A 13,554-nucleotide genomic window follows, 5' to 3' on the forward strand; every position below is an offset into this window, starting at 1 on the left:
ATAATTTGGAATCCGTTATATCATTACAGAAGGACTTGGATAGCATACAGGCTTGGGCAGATTTGTGGCAGATGAAATTTAATGTCAGTAAATGTAAAGTATTACACATAGGAAGTAAAAATATTAGGTTTGAATACACAATGGGCGGTCGGAAAATCGAGAGTACACCTTATGAGAAGGATTTAGGAGTCATAGTGGACTCCAAGCTATCAACTTCCAAACAGTGTTCAGAAGCCATTAAGAAGGCTAACAGAATGTTAGGTTATATAGCACGATCTGTGGAGTACAAGTCCAAGGAGGTTATGCTCAACCTTTATAATGCACTGGTGAGGCCTCATCTTGAGTACTGTGTCCAGTTTTGGTCTCCAGGCTACAAAAAGGACATAGCAGCACTTGAAAAGTTCCAGAGAAGAGCGACTAGGCTGATTCCAGGTCTACAGGGGTTGAATTATGAGGAAAGATTAAAAGAGCTGAGCCTTTACAGTTTAAGCAAAAGAAGATTAAGAGGTGACATGATTGAAGTGTTTAAAATTATGAAGGGAATTAGTACAGTGGATCGAGACTTGTATTTTAAAATGAGCTCATCAAGAACACGGGGACACAGTTGGAAACTTGTTAAGGGTAAATTTCGCACAAACATTAGGAAGTTTTTCTTTACACAAAGAACGATAGACACTTGGAATAAGCTACCAAGTAGTGTGGTAGACAGTAAGACGTTAGGGACTTTCAAAACTCGACTTGATGTTTTCTTGGAGGAAGCAAGTGGATAGGACTGGCGAGCTTTGTTGGGCTGAATGGCCTGTTCTCGTCTTGATTGTTCTAATTCTAATTCTAATTCTACTTAGTTATTTTGGATTTTTTGAATCAGCTCCCAGAGATACACAAGCAAAAATATTTATGGATTAGAATAGTCTTTTACCATGGAAAATTTAACGCAAAATGTTTAAACAGAACTGAAAATACAGTATACCAAAAAAAGAGAAAATGAATTTAAAAGTTTAACTCTTTTAGGGCGGATGTCGACTTTTGTCAACAGGAGTAGTTGAGGGCAATCAATCATCAGAGCCACCGTTACGTGTTAGTTTGACTCTCTATACTAGTAGGAAAGTTAGCTTTGTTGAGTTGTCCGAGATTCCCTGCACTTGTATGAGTAGCGAAGAGCAAACAACGACAAAAATGGCATCGACATCTAGCGAGACATCGAAGCGAATGCAAAACAAAGCAAGATACTTCTTGCACGCCGTTTTGCATGTTATCTCTGAATTGGAATCCAACTTGTCGACCTGGAGATCGAGACTGAAAATGAAAGTGAGATCCCGGCATCAGCTGATCACGTGATACAGCAACGTTCACCTGAGAGGACCGCCACTTGACACAATGTACAAACCAGAATGCACTGCACTGAAACCAATGACCTAAAGACCGCCTGGCAGCCAGCCTGCCACGCATTTCTGCCAACCGTCGTACTGCCTGTGAGCGGCTCGAGCCATAAGAGATGGCAAACTGGCAGGCACAGCTCACGGCGCCAGATTTTTTATGTTGATTTTCGTGTGAAAATACTGTATTGTAAGCTTTTAAGGAAAGTGAATGTTTTGGAAAAAATATCCAGCCCTCAAATAGTTAAAACCTGACCAGGACTAGGGTTTCACTGTTATGGTCTATTCACAGATATTCACCTTGTATTGGTTGGAATGGATGTGTTGTTGCCTACTGCCTTTGATTAGTGCTGACCTTGTACTAAGCTCTTTTATTAAGTATAACCAGAAAACATTTACTTCTTAAATAGATTTCCATTGTCTCAAATACTTTATAATGTGAGGCATGAAATCTCATTCTCCATTTAGAATGACATGTTCTACAGTTTCAAGTCTGGTAATGTACCACTGTGTTTAAATCACAATACATGTTCATGGCTATGCAAGTTGTGCTGATGCTGTTGTCATTCTTTGATTGTTTTAAATAGGGTTCTGCTGTCATGACAGGCTGGTGTATAAATAAAAAAAGTAAAAAATATGTATAATGGACAGAATGTTGCCTGGATTTTGGCAGCAGACGGCAGACATTAAAATGGAGGAAACAATTTGTGGTGCTAACAGATGTACAAAGGAAAACTGCAGATCTAAGAACACACCAAGAGCTATGTGCACTGCTGAAACCAAATTTCACAGGAAAAAAACGTAATTTGAAAAGCAAACAAGACATTGAAAAGTATAACATACACTATATACTCAACAAATACTAGAAATATTAATTTGCAATTTATCTTTATCCACTTATTAAACTAATCAATTTATTTATTTTAACTAGCTTTTACTCCGTTGGCCATGCTCTCTTTCTCTTGTTTTCAATCCTATTCTTTGTAAAAATCCATCCATTTGTATGGAATGATTACAATAAAATCAATAAAATAAAAATAAATTCACTGGTAGAGACGAATAAAAGTGCATTAAAATTTCATGAAGTTACATAAAGTAATAGTAAAAGCATGTTCTGCAGTGGAGTAAATTAGGATAATATTTACAACATGAGTTACTGCTATTTCTGTACTCTGACCATGCACAATGAAATTTTATAAAGGAAGCATTTTTAAGAAAAGATTTCAGTTGTGAGATTGCAATTTTTTTAGTCTAAAGTTAAATATAGATTTTTGTTTTTAATTTGCCTTAAATTCTTAATAATTAATCTCAATCTAAATTTGACATCCATCAGTACTATTTTTGTTTTTATTCTTATTGTTACCTGCAATGTCATGTTTTGGAGACAAAAACACCTTCGACTTCTTGAGAAAATTTTATTAGTATAAAAGAAAACATACTCTATGTACATGTTTCTTGATGTTTTTCTTTTTTACAACATTACACTTTGGTTTGTTGCATTGTCTTGCATGTTATTTATGTGGGATTTTCACTGTGCTATGTTTGCAGTTGGGACATAGCAAATTTAGAGAAAAACAAATCAAAGGCATCTATATGATACTGAGTTTAGTTTAAATGAAATAGTATGTTGTCTATTATTGAACCATGGTCTAATTCATTGAAGGTATAGCTCTGATTAATAGTTTCAAAATGCCCTTATTAATGATTTATACTATTAGCAGTGGGGCGGCACGGTGGCGCAGTGGTAGCGCTGCTGCCTCGCAGTTAGGAGATCCGGGTTCGCTTCCCGGGTCCTCCCTGCGTGGAGTTTGCATGTTCTCCCCGTGTCTGCGTGGGTTTCCTCCGGGCGCTCTGGTTTCCTCCCACAATCCAAAGACATGCAGGTTAGGTGGATTGGCGATTCTAAATTGGCCCTAGTGTGTGCTTGGTGTGTGGGTGTGTTTGTGTGTGTCCTGCGGTGGGTTGGCACACTGCCCAGGATTGGTTCCTGCCTTGTGCCCTTTGTTGGCTGGGATTGGCTCCAGCAGACCCCCGTGACCCTGTATTCGGATTCAGCGGGTTAGAAAATGGATGGATGGATGGATGGACTATTAGCAGTCAACAGAGTTTGTTATCTGAGGCTGTCATGTCATAGCAGGGACTTTATCCATGTGGATTTAAAAGCCGTGCTCCCCAGATTCCATCAGCACATTAAGTGTGCTACTAGCGGTACAAATACGGTGGACAAGGTCTACTCCAATATCAAACAGGGCTTCAGAACTAAATTACTACTACACCTCGGCCATTCTGATCATATGTCCCTGTTTTTAATTTCTTAGAAAGAGTCCTATCACATTTAAGAGTATTAAAATGTGGCCTGAAAGGGCTTATCAACAGCTACAGGACTGCTTCGAGAGAAAAAACTGGGATAGTTTTGAACATCAGGACCTGGAAAGTACACTACAATTGTTCCAGGCTATATTATGCTCTGCACGGACAGGATCACTGTGGACAAGTGCATCCAGGCCTGCTCAGGGACAGAAATGTCACTTTCAGGTCTGGTGATGGGGTATAATACAGTGCTGTTAGAGCCAAATTGAAAAAAATCATAAAAAGGCTAAGGCTGCTTACAAGAGCAGGACTGAGGACTGCTTCTATAGTAACAATACAAGGCAGCTGTGGCAGGATGGTTCAGCACTTCACCAGCTATAAATCCAGCAACTTGACGCTTCACTGGCCGAGGAGATTAGCCACATCTTTGCCCACTTCGAGCTAAAGTCACCAGAGACAGCTACATCAAATCCACCAGTCCACTACATCCACAGGGTGGAGGAGCATTAGGTGAGGTGCACACTGAGGATAGTGAACTCGAGGCTGCTGGAACTGATGGTGTCTGTAATCAAGTGCTATTGGATTGCATGGATCAGCTGTCTGGGGTCTTCACCAAGGTCTTCCACCTGTCCATATCCCAGTCCTCCATTCCACCCTGCATGAAGTCCTCTATTATAGTTCTACTGCCAAAAAAGTCTACCATCAGCAGCCTAAATGGCTACTGTCCAGTGGCTTTTACTCATGTGGTCATGAAGTACTTTGAGAAACTTGTCTGAACGCACATCATTTCAATTCTACCACCAATATTAGACACACAACAATATGCTTACAGGACTAATAGGTCTACAAAGGATGCCATAGCCGCAACTGTCCATACTGTCCTAAGTCACCTAGAGCAACAGGCGAGTTACACTAGGCTTCTCTTTATAGACTTTAGCTCTGCATTTATCATCCTCCTTCACAAACTGATAACCAAACTGACAGATATTGGATTGTCTCACTCCATCTGTCTCTGGATTACGGACTTCCTCTCTGATCACTCCCAGAGGATAAGAGTAGGCCCCCACATCTCCTCAGCTTCAGCACTGGTTCTTCAACAGGGCTGTGTGATGAGCCCCCTTCTCTTAACCCTCTTAACCCATAACTGCACACCCGCACACTCCAGCAACAGCTTCATCAAATTTGCGGATGACACAACTGTGGTGGGGCTCATCTCCAGGGGGAATGAGTCTGCTTATTCGGACGAAGTGGAACAACAATCTGGTTCTTAACTCCACCCAAACCAAGGAGCTGAAAGGAAGAAAATAAATATTCAGCCCATATTTTTATTCACGGGGATTATGTGGAGAGGGTCTCCAACATCCTGTTCTTGGGTGTGCACATAGAGGAGCACCTGAATTTCAGTGCTAACACCACAGAGCTGGTAAAGAAGGCACAGCAGATATTCAGTTCAATTCAGTTAAATGGATTAAATATCATCAGCAATTAACATTAATGTACATAATTATTATACATATAATAATATGTTTTTTTCTTGCTTAAATTTGTGAAAGTTATGAATGTTTATCAATAGTTTTATGTTCAACTTAAATTCACATCTTGGTGGTAATCTACACACAGGAATGAAAGACTAACCATTACTGATACTAATAGCCACTGTACAATATTGATACAAGAATCCTTTTAAAAAAATTGTAGACCAGTATTGACCCACAGTTAGATCAAGCAGTTCTTCATCCATTCAGTGGTTTTAAACATAATTACTTTGCCCCTGTTGTTGATAATTTGAATGTGATAGTACATTTAAGTTCTGTACTGTTTCTGGGGGCAATTTAACTAAAAATTGACTTACATTTTAATTACACATTTTTTCTAAAGTCTATCCGGTCTTCCATCTGGATGTGTTAGGGTTAATAATTAGCAGTCTGCCTAAAAGAAAGCTTTGTTTTATCTTTTATCTCTAACTGATCACAGTAGCTGATCCTTCTTCCCATAAATATGCAATAGCTTGAACTATAATGAAGTAAAGCTGAACAGCAGTTCTCGGCACAATGAGAAACATTAAACAAAGCCATCTGACATCTTTTAGGACACCATTAGTCTAGTGTCTAACGGTCCAGAATAACTGTAGACATCTTTAATAATGAAGCATTTAGCTAACCTTTTAGGTTAGACGAAGAGCCAGTACAAATGCCATTGCATGTTCTTTTATTTCAAACTTTTTTCCTGACACTTCAGGAGATGACTTGGGTATTAAGCAATCTAGCAGTTTTCTTGCATTCTGTCATAAGAATGTATTATTATGGAGATCAGACCAATATGTTAAATGCCCCACTGAGCTACAGAAATGTTATAAAATAAAAGATGCATTTTGTAAAGGATAACTTCGTGGGGTTTCTGTGTAATAAGAGCCAGAGAGTTATACAGTACATACATTGAGAAATGAATAAATAAAAGATTCATTCAAAAAACAGAGCTCCTATGGCGCTAAATTTTCTTTTTCTTATTTTCTGAACATAAATGGCTTTAGTCTATTGTCTTGTATCATTTACCTCAACATGATCATACAACTTTGTACAAATTTCTAATTTGCATTTAACTTAATATTGCACAAAATGGGGACATGATGCGGCAAGGCAAAAAACTAGATAGATAGATAGATAGATAGATAGATAGATGCTTTTTTTTTACAATTAGGTAAACTAAGCATCAGATATGACAATAGAATAGACTTTATTAATAACAGTGTATGGGGATTTTTTCATTCACACATTAACAATGTGCATGTCCAATTCCTGGCATGGATATTTATCTTTTAAAAATCTTGCTCACTTTTAAGAATTTTTAACTATGAATAACATTATGCTGTATTAGCTAAAAAAAAAAAGTTGATTAATGAACTCTGAATGATAAATGTATTGATTTTGTATGGTTTGTTAGAAATACCTAGAATTTTTTTTATGGTTTAGTGCACGAGTTGTCTGCTGTCCATGCAATTTCATTCTCTTTTATTGATGTAATTGAGTGTCTTGTTTATCGTGGCTGTTTTCTTAATAGTCAGTCTGACAACAATTTAAATATAGCATGCATATACATGAATATGTTTGAAATTATGCCTCTTATTAAATATATTGTATGTACTGTGTAGTAATTGATCCTTTAGTAAGATTTACAACATTTTATGCAATGCTTTTAATACCACAAGTATTTTAAATCAACCTTCTTAATCAAAGGCTTAAGTAGTAACGGCAGAACTGATCCACACTGTTATTTTTTTCTATAAACTTATAGGTATTTTAAAATCCATATGCTCTTTTTTATCTTTATAAAACATTGAATGATCCTGGATCTTATAGAGTTAATTAATAATTGTGCTTTATATAGTTTTGAATGTTATAATAATAAAACCAATAAAATCATTTACATGCATCACTTTCCTTGACATGTACTAACATTCAATGTTTTCCTCCTCTTTTGCAGCTGATGGATGCACTGATTGGTCAGTGGACTACATGAAATATAAAGTACTTTTGGGTGAACCTGTGCGAATCAAATGCGCATTATTTTATGGATATATAAGAGCAAATTATACTCTTGCACAAAGTGCAGGACTAAGTCTGATGTGGTATAAAAGCTCTGGACATGGAGACTTTGAGGAGCCTATACCATTTGATGGAATTAGGATGAGTAAAGAAGAGGATTCAATATGGTTTCGACCCACAGAACTTCAAGACGCTGGACTTTATGCTTGTGTGTTAAGGTAAGGGTTTATATAAATGTATGCATTTTGCATATGTATATTCCCCATTTACAAGTATATTTGGATCTCATTTAATATTTATATTTTAAGTTTTTTGACTTAAAGTACATCATAATATGATTTAACGGTCTAAATATCAAGTTGCATACTGTGGACTTTGGAACAAATAGGCATCATAAAGCTTAAGATCAGGAAAGGGAGAGGGACAGAATATTACAGAGAAAAAGTCACAATATCCAAAAGGAACCTGCAGAAGAAACTAATCTATGATTTTTTTAATGCCATTTTAGGATGGCAGTCCCATATTGCATGGATATTTGTGTCAAAAAAAGTTATTTGAAAAGAAACGTTAAAGTTATGGACATTTCCTAGTAACATGACAGAAGGCCAGTCTTTTTTATTTCTGATGGTTGTATCTTTGGGCAGATGATCAAGTGAATGGAGAGCAGAATGCAAGTAAATGTGAGAGATGTAGATGTGTGCTTTGCAAATAATCTAAATAAATCTTAGAAAGGGTAAAATAATAATCACTAAATTTGATTAATCCACCTTACTTTTTGTTAATCTAACCATGGTGGTGGTGTGTCCTCCTCTTACAAATATGAATGAAATAGGTTAGAACAGTAGAATATGTATTAAGTGAGCACTTTATTTCATGATTTTACAATGTTCCCAAGTATTCCCTGTTTAATGTTGAATTTGTTTCAGCATGGATAATTTGTGTTTTTTCTGTTTGTTGGCAGATACTGCAATATTATTCTGTACCACTTTACTCACATATCATGCATTTATTCTTTGTTGGCAAGCTGATTGCTAAGCTATAAAAAAGCGCCATGAGGCCATGTTAGAAAGAAGTATGCTTGTAGCTTCTGGGGGTGTTTTGCAAACGTAATTGTTTGTTTTTACTTCTTGTTCTTGAGTGGGTGTAAGGGTCTTCATTTGTCATCTTAGAAGTACTTAGGTAGTGCTGCTGTTTGTAAATGTATCTTTTTCATAAGTATGTTATGACAGGGTAATGTGAGAAGTTCATTTGGGCACTTGCTTTCAAACCTTACACTCCCTTCTTTATGTATGGAATATTATATATGAAGGAGAGGCTTAATCACCAACAAACTAAGCCGAAAAAATATTAATGGTTATCTTATATACCACTTTTCAAAGGATATCAAAGCATGATCTAAAGAAGTAAAATATAGGACAAGATCATGCTATATAAATTACATCTAGAATTTATCAGCCCTCAAACAGTATTATATTTTAAGACTTACCTAGCATTATGCATTATTATTTAAAAAAAAATCATTTTTAAATTTTGGTTGCTTCATCTTACTGCATTTGTTATTTCATTGCTAAAAATGATATTACATTTTGGAATGCTAGTTGTCTATCATATTTCTATCTTTCCATAATTGTTAATCCCAAAATGGTTTTGCATCACAAGATCCACACGTAAGTTCATTCCCTCCTCCCACACCACCTCCCGATGTTGCTTTACTTGAGTCTGGCCATGCAGGCTGTTTGCATGGTAATTAAATTAAACTCTCCCTTTCATGGAACTGCTTTTCCTAGTATTCTAGTGATCAGCACTTTGAATGCCTGCAGCCCCTTTAGCCTTCCTGTTATCTCAGCTCAGCATACATTTCTCTTTAATGTTAAAAGTGTAAATTAAGCTAACATATTTACCCACTGGAAAATCTCATAGCCAGTGGTTTTATACTTTATAATAATTTATATTTAGCAACACCAAAAAGTATTCTTATATTAACTTTTATTAAAAACAAGTCATAGTTAAAGAAATACCCTGTCATAATGTTCTTTCTGTTAGGATGTACAGTTTTTGGCTAATTGATTAATTCATTAATTTTCCTTCCTCTGCTTGCTGTAGTATAGAATGCTAGAATGGCCACATCCTATTCACTTCAAACTGCAAGCTCATCTCCTCATAAGCAATTGTGCTATTGGTTTACTGCCCTAATTAGTTTGATCACTGAGTCAGGATCAACAATATGTTATGAAAAGATGCTGGATGCTAAAAACAGTTGAAACCACAGAGATTTATTTTTTTATCTTTCTCACACTAATGATAGAATAAAGTACAAATCACTTATTTTTAAAGACTTTTACTGCATTGTACAGATAAATTAGACTTTTTCACAATATGTGTCAGGAAGATCTCTCATTGGCAATTAGTCAATTAATTATTTAAACTAGTACATTAACAACATGCTCCATCACAAGGCACTTTATTCATCAATCAGGATTGCAGTGTAATCAAATCTATTAACAGAATTATTTGTGTTTTATCGTTATCCTCTTATAACCTTAATTGATATCATTTTCATTTGTGTCAAAATGTAGTTCACCATGTCTATTGTTATAAAAGATTTGCTTAATTGCTAAATCTTTTGGACTGTTAAATGTTGTCCATTCACCAAGTAAAACATACATGAGCCATGTTGTGTAAATTTAGTAACAGCAGAGGAGACCGCATCAGGTTTTCGCTCACCAAGCATAATGTCATGGAAATCTTGCTGCTTTTTTTCCTTCAGACAAACATGCACAACACTGACTTTAAAGAAAGTAAAACTCGCAGACACAATACTGAAGCTTGTGGTGAAGCGAGTAATAGGTCTGTGGCAGTGTGTGAGATTTTATATAAAAACAGTTCAGCCTTGGAATTATTAATGAGGAATTTGCCTGGTAGTGTTTCCACATGAAGGATGTGGCTGGTGTCCTCATTGATGTTCCGTTGGTCATCACACAGAGCATACCTGCACCCACAAAGGATGAAAAGAACCTGCGTATGATAGCAAAGGGGAACAAGAAAAGATGAAAGAAAGAAAGAAAGAAAGAAAGAAAGAAAGAAAGAAAGAAAGAAAGAAAGAAGAGGAGAGCAGTATGGCAGGATCAAGGCATAGCTGGTTGTTTTGAAAGGAAGAATGGTGGTTGTGGACAAAGACCTTTGTGGAGCAGTGGTGCTCTGGAGATAGGGTCACTCCTTCTGAGCAACAAAAGGGAGCAGTTGTGACTAGTTTCTCTGAGAGGTCTCATGGATGCCAGGAGCCAGTGGTGAAAGAAGGAAGCAGAACTCACAGGTTCTCCTCAGACAGCGCAGGATGGCATAGGTGACTGCAGCCAGCCAATGGTTGACTGGGTCTGCTGGAGAGCATTTCCTTCAGCTGAGCATTCCTTGAAGGGTGAGCAGTGGAGGCACTCTGTATTTTAAACTTAAATTTTAACCGTCTTTTGATTATTTATTGACTTATTTGTTTTTTTTTTACCTCCATCAATAATACAGTTTTTTTATCATGGATTAAATATTTTTTAAGAAGATTCTGCACCACCCTTTATTGTTGAAACACTTTGTTTATTATAAAATCCCTTTGCAAATTTTGCACCAACCTCTCATTACTATGTGTCCTCATTTGTCCTAGTCCATCTCGGTTCATGACTATCAATGGCCAGGTTTAAGGAGGTAATGCCAGTTACAGGCAACTCGGGCATTACACAGTTACTTCCTAGATAGATTGTTACCTCTGTATGCCAGTGGGGGTTCCTTATATACTTTACCACCTACCAGGCATTATAAATCATTTTCTCTCTTTCTCTGTATAGATCACAGTCTATTTTCTTTCTGACAAATGATATTTACTTCAACACTGTTTTATTATTATACTCCATTTCCTCTTCTTACTAGAAGTCTTTAAATCCCATTTAAATCTGTTACTTCCAGGTCAATCTTTAGCATTGCCTTCTGGTGTCAAGTATTTCCCTCTACAGCTACAGACCCAACAAGCCTAGTGCTCCTTCTAGCATCCACTATAGGCCTGAGCCCTGAAGGATTCTTAAGAACATTGCCTCCAAGGGACCTTCTGAGTTGCTTTCTGTCTTTGTTACAAAATAGATTTGATATATCTGTTGACCCATGTAATTTCATCCAGACTCGAGTTCCATTGCTTGATCTTTTTTCTTACACTTCTGGTGATCCCTGTTGTAACCTTGTTGGAACTGTCTCTTTTTTGTGACATATATTGACACATTTGCTTTTGATAGGTCCCTGCCAACATGGACAATAAAATGAACATTAAGATCTTGAATAGGTTGAAATAAATACATTTTAGCCAAATTCAGCAGGTTTTCCCAGAATCAGTATTAAAGTCACTCATTTGTTTGGTAAAAAAAATGAACAAACCAGATATTGCAATGTCAGTAAGTAATGGCAATCTTTGTATTTTTGTATCTGTACATATCAGTAAATGAAAACTGATCATATTCAAATATATATGATATTTTTAAGTCAGCAAAGACTGTTCATTTATGCTTTGTGGTGCAAAAAATAAAAGTCCTGGAAAGGATTTTTTAACCTGCATGAATCAGGTATTATCAGTCACAATTCATGTCAAACTGTTCATTTTCAATCTTGTGTTACATTTTGTCTGTGTCAGATTTACATTTTCATTTTACCATAGTTGATGCTCTAAATTTTAAACTTCATGAGAATGTAAATATGGGGATGTCCATATACTGTACATTTCAAGCCATTGTCTTTGATCATTTTTTGCAAATGGAAGATGGCTAGAGTATTTAACTTTGTATGATACCATCATTTCATATTATTTTCTAAACTAATTAATCCAGACCACGGTCATGGGAGGTGCTGGAGCCTATCCAACTAGCATAGGACACAAGGCAGGAAAAAACTCTGGATGGGACATCAGTCCTTCACAAAGGTAAACACACACTAGGGCCAATTCAGCATTGCATATTCAACTAACCTGCATGCTTTTGGACAGTGGGAGGACACCCACACAGACATGAGAAGAAAATCCACACAGGCAGGACCTGGAAAGAGAATCCTGGTCTACTTACTGTGAGGCAGCAGCGCTTCCACTGCAGCACCGTACCACCCTTAATAATACCATGTTTTTCTATTTTTAATAAGCACACTAATATGTTAATGCCTTCTTTAGATTCTAAATTGATTCTACACTGCTGTTTGTAATATTTATTCTTCTTACAGAATAGACTTATTCCCAAAAACTTGGAATATTAAAATTAACACAAAATCATTGTCACTCTACTAAAGAGTTTTCCATTCTATAGAACAAAGACGTATCATCACTGTACTTACTGTGTAAAGTCTGTGGTATTTAGAAAAAGCAGTCCACTGTCCTTCCAATATTAATCCTGTCACAGATTTGGCCGTCTAATTTACCAGTAGGCCTTTTCACCTTTACAACATTTGTATAACATACAGTAACATAGTTTTACGCACAGTATTAAAATCAATAGGCAAAGTTTGTAGTATTATAGGGAGGCCATATATAGGTGTTACAGGGGAAAAATTTTGTACACTGGAAGATTTTCTTTTCTCTGAAGCAAAAAAACATATAAATAATAAATATAAAAGTCAATAGATGAAGGGGCAATAGGCTCCCTTTGTTTGAGACTAGGAAAACACGTGGAAAGGCAAATTTCTTGAATAATTGTTACAGGTTATTGTTGATGGCTGTCTGCGAGACATACATATTTGCCTGTCTTACAAAAGAGTTACCTGTCTTGAAGATCAAACTGCTTTGATTGGTATCTCAACAACATGCAATATTCTGATTATGGAACTGTCTTCTTCCTTAGAAAATGTTTGTATTTACTTAATTTGAAAATTAATGTGTTCTGGTTTCTAATCAGTATGCAGTGGTATTTGTACTTCTTGATATTTGGCAACGATACTATTGTTTAACCAATGTGACCAGTAGGGTGCGCTGCAGCCTCCCAAACCTCAGACACCACCACACAGTCACAAGTGAATTTCCAAAATGTACAATTCCTTCTCTCTTTCTGCGTGAACTTTATCTTCCTTCTGACTCTGACATGCCTGGATGTGGCAGGACAGTTCCATTTATCTCAGACCTATGAGTATTTTCAGTGCCAGGATATAGCCAAATGGAAGTACTTCTGGGTCAATCGGAAGTCCCAGAGAATAGGAATCAAATGTCCCTGCAGCTACCCTTGGTGGCCCCCATGGAGTATAGCAAGACTGTTCTATCAGACTCCAGTTCCCAGCGTGCCTTGTTGGTGTTCCTACTGGTAATGTCTCCTACAGATGCT

The 13,554-nt window shown here is 36.7% G+C and overlaps 1 protein-coding gene across 2 annotated transcripts in view; it reads left to right on the plus strand.

The window, feature by feature from the left end:
- Nucleotides 1–13,554, plus strand: part of LOC120523506 (interleukin-1 receptor accessory protein-like 1) — a 1,790,033-nt gene that overhangs the window by 816,449 nt on the left and 960,030 nt on the right. For both annotated transcript variants that reach the window (XM_039744882.1, XM_039744883.1), the window contains exon 3: nt 7,167–7,446. In XM_039744882.1, coding sequence (XP_039600816.1) covers nt 7,167–7,446 — 280 coding nt within the window. The remainder of the gene's footprint in view (nt 1–7,166; nt 7,447–13,554) is intronic.

This window comes from Polypterus senegalus, chromosome 2 (genome assembly GCF_016835505.1).
Source record: "Polypterus senegalus isolate Bchr_013 chromosome 2, ASM1683550v1, whole genome shotgun sequence".
NCBI lineage: Eukaryota > Metazoa > Chordata > Cladistia > Polypteriformes > Polypteridae > Polypterus > Polypterus senegalus.